Source organism: Corvus hawaiiensis, chromosome 3 (assembly GCF_020740725.1).
Source record: "Corvus hawaiiensis isolate bCorHaw1 chromosome 3, bCorHaw1.pri.cur, whole genome shotgun sequence".
Classification (NCBI taxonomy): Eukaryota; Metazoa; Chordata; class Aves; order Passeriformes; family Corvidae; genus Corvus; species Corvus hawaiiensis.
In genome coordinates this window covers 66,665,564-66,679,743 of record NC_063215.1, presented here as the reverse complement: position 1 = coordinate 66,679,743, position 14,180 = coordinate 66,665,564, and the positions used below count along the sequence as shown (strand labels likewise).

The 14,180-nt window shown below is 44.1% G+C and overlaps 1 protein-coding gene across 11 annotated transcripts in view; it reads right to left on the bottom strand.

The window, feature by feature from the left end:
• MAP7 (microtubule associated protein 7) overlaps nt 1-11,410 on the bottom strand; it is a 110,561-nt gene extending 99,151 nt beyond the window's left edge. For 8 of the 11 annotated variants that reach the window (XM_048296087.1, XM_048296088.1, XM_048296089.1 and 5 more), the window contains exon 1: nt 7,985-8,180. In XM_048296087.1, coding sequence (XP_048152044.1) covers nt 7,985-8,165 — 181 coding nt within the window. In that variant the 5' untranslated portion in view covers nt 8,166-8,180. Of the gene's footprint in view, nt 1-207; nt 910-7,984; nt 8,181-11,291 lie in introns of those variants that run through there. The other 3 variants (XM_048296095.1, XM_048296092.1, XM_048296096.1) reach the window with 3 other exon arrangements.
• Nucleotides 11,411-14,180: the final 2,770 nt, after the last annotated feature.

Below are 14,180 nucleotides of genomic sequence, written 5' to 3'. Positions count from 1 at the left end.
CAAAGCAGCTGATTGCATATCAAGCCAGGGGATTTAAATACACCTATCATGCACAGCACATTTGTGAGTGCCAACATGAACTGCCAAGCTGCACCAGTCACTTACAGACGCTCTGTAGCACACAGAAGAGCTAATAAAATACTGCTGTGCCTGCTGTGCAGCACATCCCACATGCAGCCCTGATCACACTGCAGAACAGCAACGTACCTTTCAGTCTTTTGGAATTCCCGTTTTTTTGCTGCTCATCCTCTTCATTAATGGTGAATAAACCTGGGGGACTTGGCCTGGGACTTTTCTTCAGTCTCTCTTGTCGGAGGGCAGTAGTTGAACCAGGCATGTTGCTGTTGCCTCTTGCTTATTAAAAAAAAGTAAGAAACTCCAGCCCCTGATTAGCCGCTAGCTGCAACGCTGTCTGTTCATTTGAGCACTTGTAACAGATCCCCTATGGATAAGCAGTATGCAAACAGCTGACAAATAACAACATCCAGTCGGCAGCAAAAGGCTTGCAGTCAGTCGTTCCCCCCTTTGAAGAAAAGCCCTAATTAAAGGCACATTGCTTTGGATGCTGCTCTTTGCTGTTAACCTGCTCAATCAGACCCCAGCTCCAGGTTCCTTGCGGCAGCACCTTCTTCCCTGCAACCCTCTTCCAGCTACAGCACACTAAAATATTCAGCACGCAATACAAGAGGAGAAAATATGATACGCCGCTGTTAACAGTTGCCCTGACAACACTGACACATCCTAATCAAAGGAGGGTCTATGAGTGCTGTCTCCTCAGCTGCAGCAAGCCGGCCCTGGGAATGCTGTGTCCTGCACGCTCATGGAGAGCTGGAAGCACCTCGGCAGCAGGGGCTGCTCCTTCCTCCTTGCATGGCAGCAGGAGAATGGAGCTGTGGTTGCACAAGCAGATGAGCACTGAGTGAAAAGAAGCCTGGAAGGCTCCAGGCATGAACCTGCTTTTTGCTCAGCTGCTCTGCTTATTCATGTTTAGAAATTTCAGCCTAACCTAAAATAATGAGGATGAGTCCTCTTCTATATTTGCATGTCTTGGGTGTCATGTGTGCCACCACCTCCCCACCCCCCTTAATCACCTTCCTATGCAGTACATACCTTTTGCATTAGGAATGCATACACCCACAATTACAGGCGGGTGTTGGAACTTTCTTTTCCACATGTGAAAACGCGAAAATGAGAATTTCTAGCTTGCGTGGACAACATGGGGCAACAAAATTCTGAATATTCTGTACCACACCATTAATTTTACAGTTCCAACTATTAACATACATTTTGCAAAATGAGCAAAGTCCAAACAGCCTGGGGAAGTTTTAATTAATTGATTTCCCTCACATGCTGGCATTCTGGATTTTCTTTAGCCATTTACAACAGAATGCTTGCTCACAAGTTTTGCAATCTGAATGTTCCATCCTTCACGGCTGCAAATGCCACTATGTAACATGCTGGATGTTTCAGCTGAGAGACTCTTTAATCGTCATCCACTTCCACCTCAATTCAGTGTGTGCTCACCATTAAAAATGCTACTAAAGAAAAACTGCCAGCTAGAATCACTCTATAATTGTAAAAGTATAATACTTTATTACTTTTCCTCACTTCAGGGTTGTTTTGTTTTGGTTGGGTTTTTGTTTTGTGGATTTTTGGGGTTTTTTAAGAGAATCTTGATGTAACCTGATCAGCCACCACAAGATGGCACAGACATTAGCTGACAAGTCTGTAGGTGGCTCATTGAAAACTCTGAGTTACACGGATGTATATGATGGATGGTATATGATCACCTCAATGACACGGGTAACAATACTGAAGAAGGGTCAGAGTTTATGACACAAACTATGTTGACTATCACGGTGGCCTGGGATGCTCTTTACAGAGGAGTCCTGGATCATGCTCAGCTGGCAGGATAGCTCTGTTCTTGCACATCTCAGGCTCATGAGCCAGGAACACAGTGGATGGAGAAGAACACAGCACCACCTGAAGGCTCAGCTGCGCTGTTCTTCCTTCTCCAGCTCAGGCACAAAACACCCAACCAAACCAGAAGCATTTTGCAGGAGGGCACCATTTCTCACCGTGCCCAGAGCCCACCTCTAGTATGTATTTCCTCCTGGCTACATCCTGCTTCTTGGCTACACCTTGGACTCTGGGCGTACACGGCAGCTGTACATGATGACATCTGTCTACTGTTAGAGACACTTTGTACTACAGGGTGTGGACAGAAGAGTAAGGAAAAAAGCTCTAACGCAAGCTATTCTTTGGCTCAGCAATTTGCCTTCTGGCATTTGTACGGGCACTTCTACTTTATTCCATAAAGAGAAACAGCTTCATTCCTCCACCTAATGCCCATCCACCTAATGCCTCCCACAAACACTACATAACAGTAGACGCATTGCCACAGAAAGTGGACAGTAGTTAGCACCACCATTACTTTTCATATGTGCCAAGACCTGCCAACAGAACAAAAGTAACAGAAAACAATAAGTATATGATAACTTCATTAAATATTGCTCCACCCCGTTTCACTGCTTTAAGTCACTAAGTAAGGATTCCTACCCTTTTAAAAATGATGTTTAATCATCTTTGATTGCTAGACTCCTTAAATAGGCATTTCAAAAAATATAAGTATATAACACACAAAAATACACCTGAATGGAGTGGCTTCCCAGCTTACAGGTATGTTGACTGTTTCAGCATCTCTATTTCCTATTATTGAAGGAGTCATGCAGAACAGCTACAGGACTGAGGATGACTTCCTTGGTCCTTGCAGGATCTCCTGCACCCACCCATAAAAGTGACTTGCCCTCTGTACAAAATGCAGTAATAACCGAGTTTGGTGAAGACTGATTTGGGCAATAACACACAGGCAACTGAGGTGTTGGTACATATTTCTTCCTGTTGTCTTACTAATGCAGAGGTGACAGAGGAAAAGTGTCAATATCACATTCAGCTTACACAGCAAGATTTTATTTCAAGGTCCCTGTGGTTAAAAACTATGCCAGCTCACACCATGTTTCCAAATGCCAAACAAAATGTGACCTTTTACCTACAGAAGACACCTATTATAATAAAAAATACCCCATAACTTTAGGCACTTGGGGATTTTTTTTTTTTTTTTTGGTGAAAAACATTCCTAAAAACACTATTAAGCATACATTAAAGGTACCAATACTGCATAAAAAAAGACTGTACTGACAACCCCTCCTTCCTCAATCCACTGGTTTAGGGCAGAAAAAGAAGTTCCTGAAGTATCCCTATCAGGAAAGCTTTTCTTATTTCAGCTTTGTCTCATCTACATGGGAGCTTCTATACGAAAACTGGGATGAAAGCAACATTCCCTTGAGGGAACGAAGGGGTGGATAATTTTAGTAACAAGGCTGTTAAACTCTTCAAAAAAAAAAAAGACAAAACAAAAGGAACAATTTTCTTACATAACCCCTATTATTGATTTTTTTCCCCCTCTAATCATTAGTCATCATATGTATAAAAACAATCACAGCTGAGCTCTCTTACTGATGGAGTGAGATTCTCTCAGTGGATGGAGTGAGGGCAACTGCATATCTTGAGGGCAGTGGGTCATTTTGGGGTTTTCGTTTTTACAACACCTGCAAACTCATTATCAGACAAACCACTACACTTAAACACACCCACTTGCATCCACTGGATTCTATAGGTATAATTACCAGCACAAAACATCATCTGATAGGCAAGTCTTGAACAGCAGCTTGAACAAGGACTATTAGGACAATTATAGCATGATATGGGAAATGTAAATATTTATGACAACATGCTGAGTGATGTTTCTGCTTTACCATCACATATTAAGACTTGATACCTTTACCCATGAAATGAAAAGGAAGTTGAAGCCAGTCACTTGAACTCTAGATTTGCTATCCTCTTTCACTGACAGGATTGTTTCATCCCCTGTAAACTATCCAAACTGTACATCAAGCTATTACTGTGATTTAGAGTATAATGAGTTGCACGTAAATTTACATTCCACAGCCACTGCCCTGTGAAAGGTTCCCCTCAACTTACATGTGTTTTGTATCAAGAAACAGATCAAGAAAATACATTATTTTAGCATACATTCCTTTACAGATTGCCACTATTTCATTGTTATTTCTGATTTTCTTCTAACTGAGGGGTTCAGGGCAAGGTAGGTATATATCTTATATACTTAGGATAAGAAATGATATAGAATTTTGCATCTACAGTCATTTTTTCCCTGCATGAAACAATAGGGTTCCACTGGGAACTATGTTCCAAATGTTTCTTTCTTGGGAAAAAAAGATCAGGAAAATTCAGTTAAAACCTCCCATCCTGCAAAAACGTTACAACAAAAAATTTTCAACATACCTACTCATCAAAACACACAATCATATTTTGTATAGAGATTTTCAACATTAATCATCTATGTCAAAAACTTTTTCTAAGAACTCATTTAAAAATACGTAATACAGGCAGTGCTAGATCATACAGTATCTCAAATTTGAAGGGATCCATAAAGATCATTAACTCCAACTCCCTATTCCTCACAGGACTATGTTGGAATACACATACACAAGCTAAAATTCAAACTCAATCTATTCTTAGTTTTCTTTGGGAGTCATATGTCTGTTTACTTTCTACTTCACTAGGTTTTAAATCAGGAAGTCAGGCCTAAAAGATGGAAATAATAGGGCCTTTTTTTTTTTCCTCCTCATATGAGAAAACAGCTATTTACCCAGCATCAGAGGACTGGAAAACTCCTTTTCAATGGCATGTAAATCTAAGACAAAACAAACTAGCCTTAAAAAGACAGGCAGGATTCATCCCTACACCTGGTTTTGTGTTTTTTTACAGTTAACTTGGAAATAACAAATATAGCCACTGTATCAGAAAAAACCACTTGCTTCCGTTAAGTCAACCACTGTCTCAAACACCTAATTTTTTCCACTGCTGCTCTCTATTTTCTCTTCCTTCTACCTCTTATTTTCCAAAAAAGACACATAATAACCTTGTCTTTACAGAGGTTTCTAAGTTTCTCTTGAAAGATACCTGTAAGGCCTCACTTTTATATACAAGACAATAAAGGCTCAGCCAATTCTTTTACTGCAGTAACTGAATTTTTTTAAACAACTTCAGTATACAAACATCTGATATAATAAAGGATTTCTTCTTTTCACCTTCTTGGAAAAAAACAAAACGTCCCTTGAATTAATCAGTAAGAACATAAAATGCTAGAGAATAATAAGGGAAATCTTCTTCCCAGTTTGCTGTCCCTCTGACGTGTGACAGTGCCACACACTGGACTAAGGGCTGTTAAGAGCTCCTCAGAAGTGACTAAACAGAAGGTAAGTGTTAACTCTTTCCCCTTCTGCCAAAGAAAACTAAACCTGTGTGCATTTCCATGCATAGGAAAAATTTAGGAGAAGGCTGGAAGCCCTGCCCTGTTTTGAGTCAAACTCATTCATCAGCACAAAAAGGCATGTGAACATGAGGAGTTCATCAAGAACTCATCAAGAACTTAATCAAGAGTCTCATCATTCGCAAACACTTTGCACACATACACACCAATAAAACAATCAAATACAAGGCTTACATTAACAAGTGTGTCACATTTTTTAATTAAATTAATTTGCATAGTATGACTAATTATAAACATTGCACAAGGCACACCACAATGAATCAAAAACATATTAGATCATTCTTAGTCAATGCTCTCTATTTATATGTAACAGAATGATATTGGATTATGCCCCATAGTAGAACATACCGTGTAACTTCAATCAACGGTCAGTTAAATAAGGAAAGGCAGCAAGGAACTGGGTGTTCAAAGGACAGTAGGAAACAGGAATCTGGTAGAAGACAGAAGTCACCAATTCTAATTGCTCTACAACTAATAGCCAGGGCAATGATGCCACTGCTTCTCTCTTAAAAAAAAAAAAAAAGCTTATTTTTTAAAATACCTGCATTTTATATGTGTCAAGAGAACCAAGCATTTGCATAGCACTCAAAATTAAGAGCACTTATGTACATACTAAGCTTTTCAGTAGAAATGAATACCTCAAAGAAAAGGCTCCAAGCTTTTTCACAGAAATGTGGACATGAAAGAAAAGGCAATATGCCAAGACCAAATTAAATTTTTTTTCCATTGTTGTATTACTGACAGTATCTGATGGATGGAATCCTATGAACTGTGTTAATTACCAGTGCTTTCCTGACATCTTAGTTCCCAACATGTTTCTTAGAAGATGACCAAGATGTCTGGACTTTTGGATAAGGGAGAACACAGAGTTTCAGATAGAGAGATGAGGAATATTTGGAGATGTCAGTACTGTATTTCTCCCCTCAGTAATCTAGTCTCACAGTGACTCTCCTCCTGGAGCACAAATCATTCTATCACCTCTCTGAAGAATCTCATTGTCAACAAGAGTCAGGGTTTCTAACTGCATTTATTTGAACAGTGAGGGAGCCTAGTGCTGCCTGTCATCTTAGCAGACAACTTACGGTTGTTTCCGTTGAACTCTGACAGATCTCCTAGAATACAAATATTCAAGCTTTCTCTCTAAAGCCAGGAAGAAGGATATAAATATACCTTCTACTTGTTTTCATGAAAGCAAATATGGCATGACTCCAGAACCAACACTACGGGAGAGCTGCAGAATTAAACCTGAACCAGTCTCACAAATACACCATTTCTCATGCATGTGTAAGGTAAAAAAGAATATAATATACACATAATCTGTTCTGCCATAGTTCCTACCAGGCCACTGCATTTCTCTAATAGAAGTCACATAGAGGGGATCCTCTTCCTGAAGGAAGGATAGATATGCAAATAGAGTCATGACAACAACAGCAGCAGCACACTGTGGCTTGTATTGTGGATGTAGACTTACACATACTTTTTTCAAGTGGAAAAGAAAGTATGTTGTTGCAAGATTATGCAGTATTTACATAATAGAGGCAATTATTGCTCTGATCATTTAATTACCTTTAACACCACAAATAATTTTCAGCTCTAAAGTATTAAATTTGTTTATCTGGGATACTAATAGATCATGTGAATAAAATATTAGCCATCTCAGAGTACTGTGAATTTACAACATTTTGCAGTTTGAAACAGCACATACACAAGTACATCTCTTTTCAAAATTAAGCCCAAGAAAAATAGCAATGCATATTACTTTAACTAGATTAGTAGAAGTTCTCTTTCTGTACTGGAAGTACCATGTAAGCCAGATGTTTGACCATCACGTAACAGGCCTGATTCTTCATAAACTCAGATTTTTTTTTGTGTGTGTGTCAGGGTTTGGCTCTGTGGGTTTTGTGTGTCTGTGCATGTGGCGTTACTTTGGCTTTGGGCTTGAATTTTTTTTGGGGGGGGGAATTTTTTTGGACATGGTTGGATTATTGTTGGTGTTGAGTTTGTGTTTGTTGTGGCTTGTTTCACACACACCTCTCTCTCTTTTTTTTTTTTTTTTTTTTTTTTTTACACACTAGCAATGCTAGGCATAGATGAGTGGGGAAAGCCTGACCCCCATTACACAATAAGCACATAAAAAGGCTTGTTCAAAGTTTTCCACAGTGTGCACTCCTTGCACAGACATTACTTGACCAATGAGAGATACCAAGACACAGTACTTGAACAGCTTTCTAAAGCTGAGGGACAGCTGCTATGAGGATTTTAACCTAAATTTAAATTAGTTGTTTCACTTTCATTCTACAAGATACTGATAAATCCGAGTCTCTGTGCATTCAGAACTGCCTCAGAAATTGTTAATGTGGGACCAAAGATATAAGCTCTGATACACAATTTCAAAGTCCAAATAGGTTTTAATCAGAGGAGGATGGCAATAGAAGAATTGCAGACCCACAGTTTATATATTAAAAGATAGAAAGGCTTCACGATGTACTAATATTTAGATGATCATGGATGGAAATTGGAGCACGCCTACCACACACAAGCTTCAACACTCGCAGCATTGTGAGCACACACCGTCGCGGCAGTGTCCATTTGGCGGCAGGTCCCCGCTTCCCCACGGCGCCTGGCGCTCCCACAGTCCCTGTTTACGGTACGGGTGAGCGCAAGGAGCCGGGGCGGCGGTGACCCTCGGGCGGTGCCGCAGCCTGTGCTGGAGCACCAGGACCCCCCCGTGCCGGTGGCTGGGCACGGGCATAGTCCATCCCCTCCCGCGGCCGCAGCGAGGCGGGAACAGCAGCGCCCTGCAGCCGGCAGCTCCCCTTTGAAGGAACATAAATCGCCTGAGCCTGCCAGAGACAAAACCCGCGTGTCACAACACACTCGTGTAAATCCTCCCCAGCAAAACACGTTGGCACTGCTGGGAAAGAGCCATGGGAACCAGAGCACGCCTTCAGCTCCCACCCACTGTATGCTTTCTGTACTTTCGTGTTTTCCCTAATAATTTATCTATTTGTCAGAAAAAAAAAAAAAAACAAACACAGTAAGATGAAATTTGATTTATTCTCAGATGGAGAAAATACCAGGATAAGCAAGCAACAGATATGAAGTCCCATCAGCAGTTAAAGAGCGAGCACGTCAAGTGTTCGGCTTTCACAAGCCACCTGGCACTGGCATCATTTAAAGTGCAGATTTGTTTTGCTGCAAAAAGTACAGAGTAATACTAAGCTCACTTAGAAGAGAGCACTAACTACAACAGTACACAAAAACATAGCATTAAAGCTTCTTTGCGACATTACAAACAATTGCTCTCTCTGGTATCCCAGAGTTTAAGCAAATTGTTACCTGCACACAGAGCTGGCCAAGGCAGCCCGGAGCACGCGTGGGGAACTCTCACAGGCAGTGTTTATGGATGGGCAGCCATAAAATGAGGTGCCTCAGAAGCTTCTCCGTGTGGTATTCCCCACAAGAGGGCCCCTCTCATCTCAGGAATCACTGAAGAGCTTGTTAGTGCTATTAGATGCTCGAGTAGCTACGACTGAAAAATTCTAACTGGTATATGTTAGTATATCCCCTGAGCACTGTACTCATTTTGCCACTTATACATTTATGAAAAAAAAAACAACCCTTCAGCCTGATAATTAAACCATTTACCCAAAGAAAGCTAGTTAAATGCAGCAGACCATCTGCCATCTGCCAATACAGGGAGCCACTTGCAACATCTCCCTGCAAACCCCGTGTGGTGATGTTGAAGCTTTCCCCAGGATCAGCCCTGAAAGTCCACGTGTGTAGCCACAGGAGGCAAGGAAAGAGACAAACCAGACACACACCACAACACACACACACAGAGCTTTGTTTTTTAAACAGAGTCAATAGGTCAACCAGTAGGTAATTTCACTAAACACAGATGGGATGTTGCCCTTCCTGACGAGCCGGATCCAGACACAGGTGTTCCGCTTGCAGAGCAGACTGCAGTCAAAGCCATCTGCGTGGCCCTCCCTGGGCACACACATCTGCTCACTCACGGATGGACCAAAGAGCCACAGAAGCAGATCCTGAAGTACTTTGAGGTTGTTCCTGTTTGTGAACGCCTGCAAAGCGGCCCCTGTGATAACTCAGAGACCTAAAAGGATCTCAACAGACAACAAACAACTTCACAGAAGTTTAACATTTCACAGACAAGGAAGTTTCGAGTGAACTTTAACAGCACAAAGCAATTTAAATTCAAAATACTCAAGAATTTATGAAAGCAGGTCCTTCTGTCTACAAATGTCCTGATGAGTAAAAGTTCAACACAGCAGCCTGAAATGAAACTATAAAGCAAACTCAGAATAAATCTAGGAACATAAGTCCTTTTAAAACAGAACATACACAAAATACATGTCACCTGTTGGCTCATTTCTAGTTTTGGTACGTAATTAGAAAAAGACAGACAATCCAGCTAAAAAAAACAAAACAAAACAAAACATCAGCAATGTAAGGTAGAGAACTCAAAAAGATTTTGTTAGAAATGGCTTCAAAAAAAACCAGACAGTCAGTTCTTCCTGAAAGTGAAATCAATGCAGTTGCAAACTCTGAAGCACATAGGAACCCAGATGCACATCGTTTCTGAAGCTGAACTTTAGAGTGATGCCTGGGAGTGACTTGCAAGGATTTCTGAGCAGAACCACAGTATTTCTAAGTCTAATGAAGACAGCACTTGGATGGGTTTGCCCACAGTCATTGCTTGTGACTGCATGTCTGCATTACATAAAGTATGTATTAAAAATATTATACTGGGGAAACACAATCAATTAGCCAACAGCCATATGGCCTATTCATATGCTGTTTTGATAGAAAAGCGCACTCTTTGATTTAGAGATAAACTTAGACATATGTTAGAGAAGGACTAGCAAAGGGTGAGTGGAATTGGACTGTGGAGGGAGGTAAAAAAAGGAAAAAAGGACTAAAAGTTGGAGTCAGACTTCACAGTCCAGCAAGCAGCAAAAACAAACAGCATCCGCGCCTACAACAGTGATACAGCGGTCGATCCGCTTGCGTAAGCCAAAATCTCCTCCCTGCACCCTCCTCGCCCTTAGGGCCAAAATAAAAGCGGGTTAAAACACTCTCGCAGTGTACATCCCTCCTTAGAGAAGACGCAAGGACATCTCCCCGCTTTCCCTATAGGAAATAAGGGCTTGCAGCAGCCCGTCGCTCGCACGCGTTTGAGGCGCAGCCAAGCCCCGGGGCCCCGCAGCCGGCCTCGCTCGGCAGGCGCCGGGGCGCAGCCACCAGGTACCTTGACCCTGCCGAGCCGTCCCTCCGCCCTCGCCGGGGCTCACCCCGTCCCCGTTAGCAGCGTGACCTTACTGCGGCAGGTCAGTGCTACCTCCAACCCCGACCAAAGCCCGCAGCCCGGCGGCCGTCCCCTCCGGACCCCTTCCTCGCCGGACAGCTCCACACCCCGCGTTAGCCCCGCCGCCGTGCGGGCGCCCGGCAGCACTCCAAGCTAGGAACGAAGGTTCCAAAAGCACCAGCGGCGACCCGGGAACGACAGCGTGGCCCCGCCGATGCCCCTGCGCGGGGTCGGGGGGGTCTCGCTGCTACGACGGGCACGGTTCGGGCGCGCCGCCCCCACCGGCGCAGCTCTGCCCGCCGCCCGGGCCGACCCTCGGCTGCCCCCGGCCGGGTCGCGGTGGTGCCCTGGGGAAGGCAGCGAAGCCTCCGCAGAGCCGGGCGGCCGCGGAGCGCCCCCGCACCTGTTGCGGACGAGGCCGCCGCCGGGCCCCGCCGCGCTCCCGCTCCGCACGGCCGCCCGCAGCCGCCCGGGAGCGCAGGGTCCCCGCAGCCGCGGGCCCATCCGCGCCGCCCCCCTCCGCCCGGCCGGCCGGCGGCGGTCGCTCACCTGCGGGGCGCTGGCGCCCGCCGCTCCTGCCCGCGGCCTCCGCCATGTCTCCTCCTGCTCGCCAAGCGCGGCTGCTCCGCCCCGCGGCTCCGCGGCCCGGGGCAGGTGAGCGCCACGTTCCCCGCCCCCGCCGGCGGCTCTGCCCGGCAGCAGGTGAGGGCGGGACCGGCGCCCGCGGCCCGGGAGCAGCCGCCTCTCACGGGCTGGACGCGCTTATGCGGCGGCGGTGCGGGGGCGACTGCCCGCACTCCCGGCCCCCTCGGCGGCCCGGGCAGCCGAGGTGCCAGTGTTCACACAGGTGTGATTATTTTTTTTTTCTTCTTCAGAGTAGCTCCCTCCGCAGTGGCGCAGCTCGTTCGGTATCGGCGCGGAGAGAAACAACAGGTTTGGGGATGCTCGCCATCTCGACAGTAGGTGGGAGGAGTGGCGGCCGCCTCGCAAGCCCAGGCGATGCGCCGCATCGTGTGGGAAAGAGCTGCACTGCTGTAGACTCGTTCCTGCGGCACGTGCTCTTAAACAGCCGGTTTTAAAGCTGCGTGCAACGCCTTGCTTCCAAAAAAAAAAAAAAAAAAAAGAGGCTCTGTGAAGACCTGTCGATGTATCAGTCATTTCTGTAAAGGTCATGAGGTCATGGTCCTGTTACCTTTCCTATGAGTTTGCCTTAACTTGCTTTATACTGCTTTTAAGGGTCATAAGAGTGTTTCTCTTCAAAGTGCTCCTGTCGGCATCGAAACATCATTTAATTTTGCATCTGCTTGTAGGTAGCACCTACAAGTCATCAGAACTACAGTTGAAGGAGGGTGAATGAATTGGGGAACTCACAGGATGCAGCTGTGGACGCAGGCAAGGAGGTGGAGAGGGGCAGCTCCCTTATTCTTGTGAGCTTGGACCAAGCCAACTTCAGCCACCATGCAGAACATCCTCTTTTCACAAACTGCTAAGTTCAGAGCACAAGGTTTTCTAGGGGAAGGGAAGATTAATACTTTGTTGCACTGAGAGCCATTTATGCTCTAAAAGAAGCAGTTTGGGGCTTGGGTGATAAACACGCCCTGTTGGCTTCCGGGCAGGAGAGTGTCTGTAATAGAACAGGCTGGGCTCTATGATGAAAGGTGCAAAAGACAGCAAAAACAGCACTGCCTTGGTCGAGTTTTCACTTCTGTATTCTCTTCAGGGAGGTGTAAAGGTGTCTCTAGGTCAACCTGAGCCCTGGATTACAACAGCACTGATCAAGGGCCAAGAGGTTATCCAAGTTCAAACCCACTGGTATGCCCTATGGTCAGAATGTTGTCCTCAGTAAAATCCTGCCCTAACATAATCTCAAATCCCTCACTCGTGGTGGTCCATGTAGGCATCTACCCACCAGCATATTCTGGGAGCCAGGCTGAAGAATCCCAGGCTGACCTGTCTGATGCACTCCACCCCAAAGTGTTTCCTCATGTTTTGTCTGAGGATGTAAAAAGTAACATCTGGTACTATCTATATGAACTAGCCTGATGTAGGGATCTTACATAAACTTTTGTGCACAGATCTAGCACCTACATGGATAAACTGTGCTGCTCAGGGAGCCACATTGAGACCAGAACCCAATTGCTCAAGGAGCATGAGTGTACATGGCCCAGCCTGGACATGGATCAGACCCAGCAGTCTCACCACGGAGAATACAGAACTGATTGCTAAACAATGCTGCAGAAGCCACCTCGGGTCTGGTGAAGCCAGTAATGAACTATAGGAGTTAATTCCCAGCTGGTGCCAGGCTAGGTTTCATGGAGACATTCAACGGAAACCTCGATCACACTCCCTTCTCTCTTACATAGCTGGCATTTCTGAGCAGCCTGAGTCATAGAGAGCAGGCTGCATGCCTTCAAAGTAAACAGACCAGTGCAATTGCCTTCTAGTCATACTGCATGACACCAGAGGTTTTCAAACCTGGACCAATACAGGATCATGCTTCACACAAAAATCAAATTAGGCAAGTTCATTGTCCTAGGGTTACTTCTCAATGGGTAGGTTTTTTATGTTTTGGGTTTTACAAGTCAACCTCCCCCACTGGTCTTTCTAGTGTTTACAACTACCTTGAAAATGTATTGTTTTCTGCTGTAATAGCAGTAGGAATTGGTAAACAGTAGCTGTGTTTCTCATGAAATGTAGTTAAGTTTTTGGAATGAGTTGAATACATCTGTGCCTAAAAATCAGTAGAACCATCTTCAGAGTAAAAAAAAAAAACTGACTAAAATTATTTAATCTACTGTTCTTTGTTTATCTTATTTTTTAATACATAATTGTTGCGTTTTAGCCAGCAAAAGTTACTGTACACGTTAGAACAACATGTTTATGTTTAAAAAAGTATTTCATTTTCTTTGAAAATACCTGCTAGACCTGAAAAATTAAGAGCATAAGTCTTTTACTGGTTACCAAAGCTTATGAAGAAAGAAGCAGCTTCTTGTCCAGGCAAGTCTTACCCACAATGGAATTTTTGCAGCTGCCCCAGAAGAATTTGTTGATACCCAGTGTTAGAATAGTGGAGTGACAATGACAGTGGATGGGCAGGGAACATCCACCACCCTTTTTACATTACATGTGAGAAAAGAATCATTGCATAAACAAAAGCAGAAGAAGAGACAACAGGCCACAATGACTATTCAGTGCATGGAGGCAGGACTTTTCATTTCACAAGTCAAGTACAGCACCCAGAGAAGAATTTTGTTTGGTCTTGGCTTGTTAGTACAGGAATTAGACTGAATAGAAAAACCAAGAAAATATTCAATGCTATGGTTATCATACTCAAATCACAATAAGTTTAGGATGTGTCAGAAAGGTTCCCTTGATACTCGGTATGAATTTTTTTTCTTTTTTTTATTCCAATATTTTCCAGCTCTACACCATTGCTAT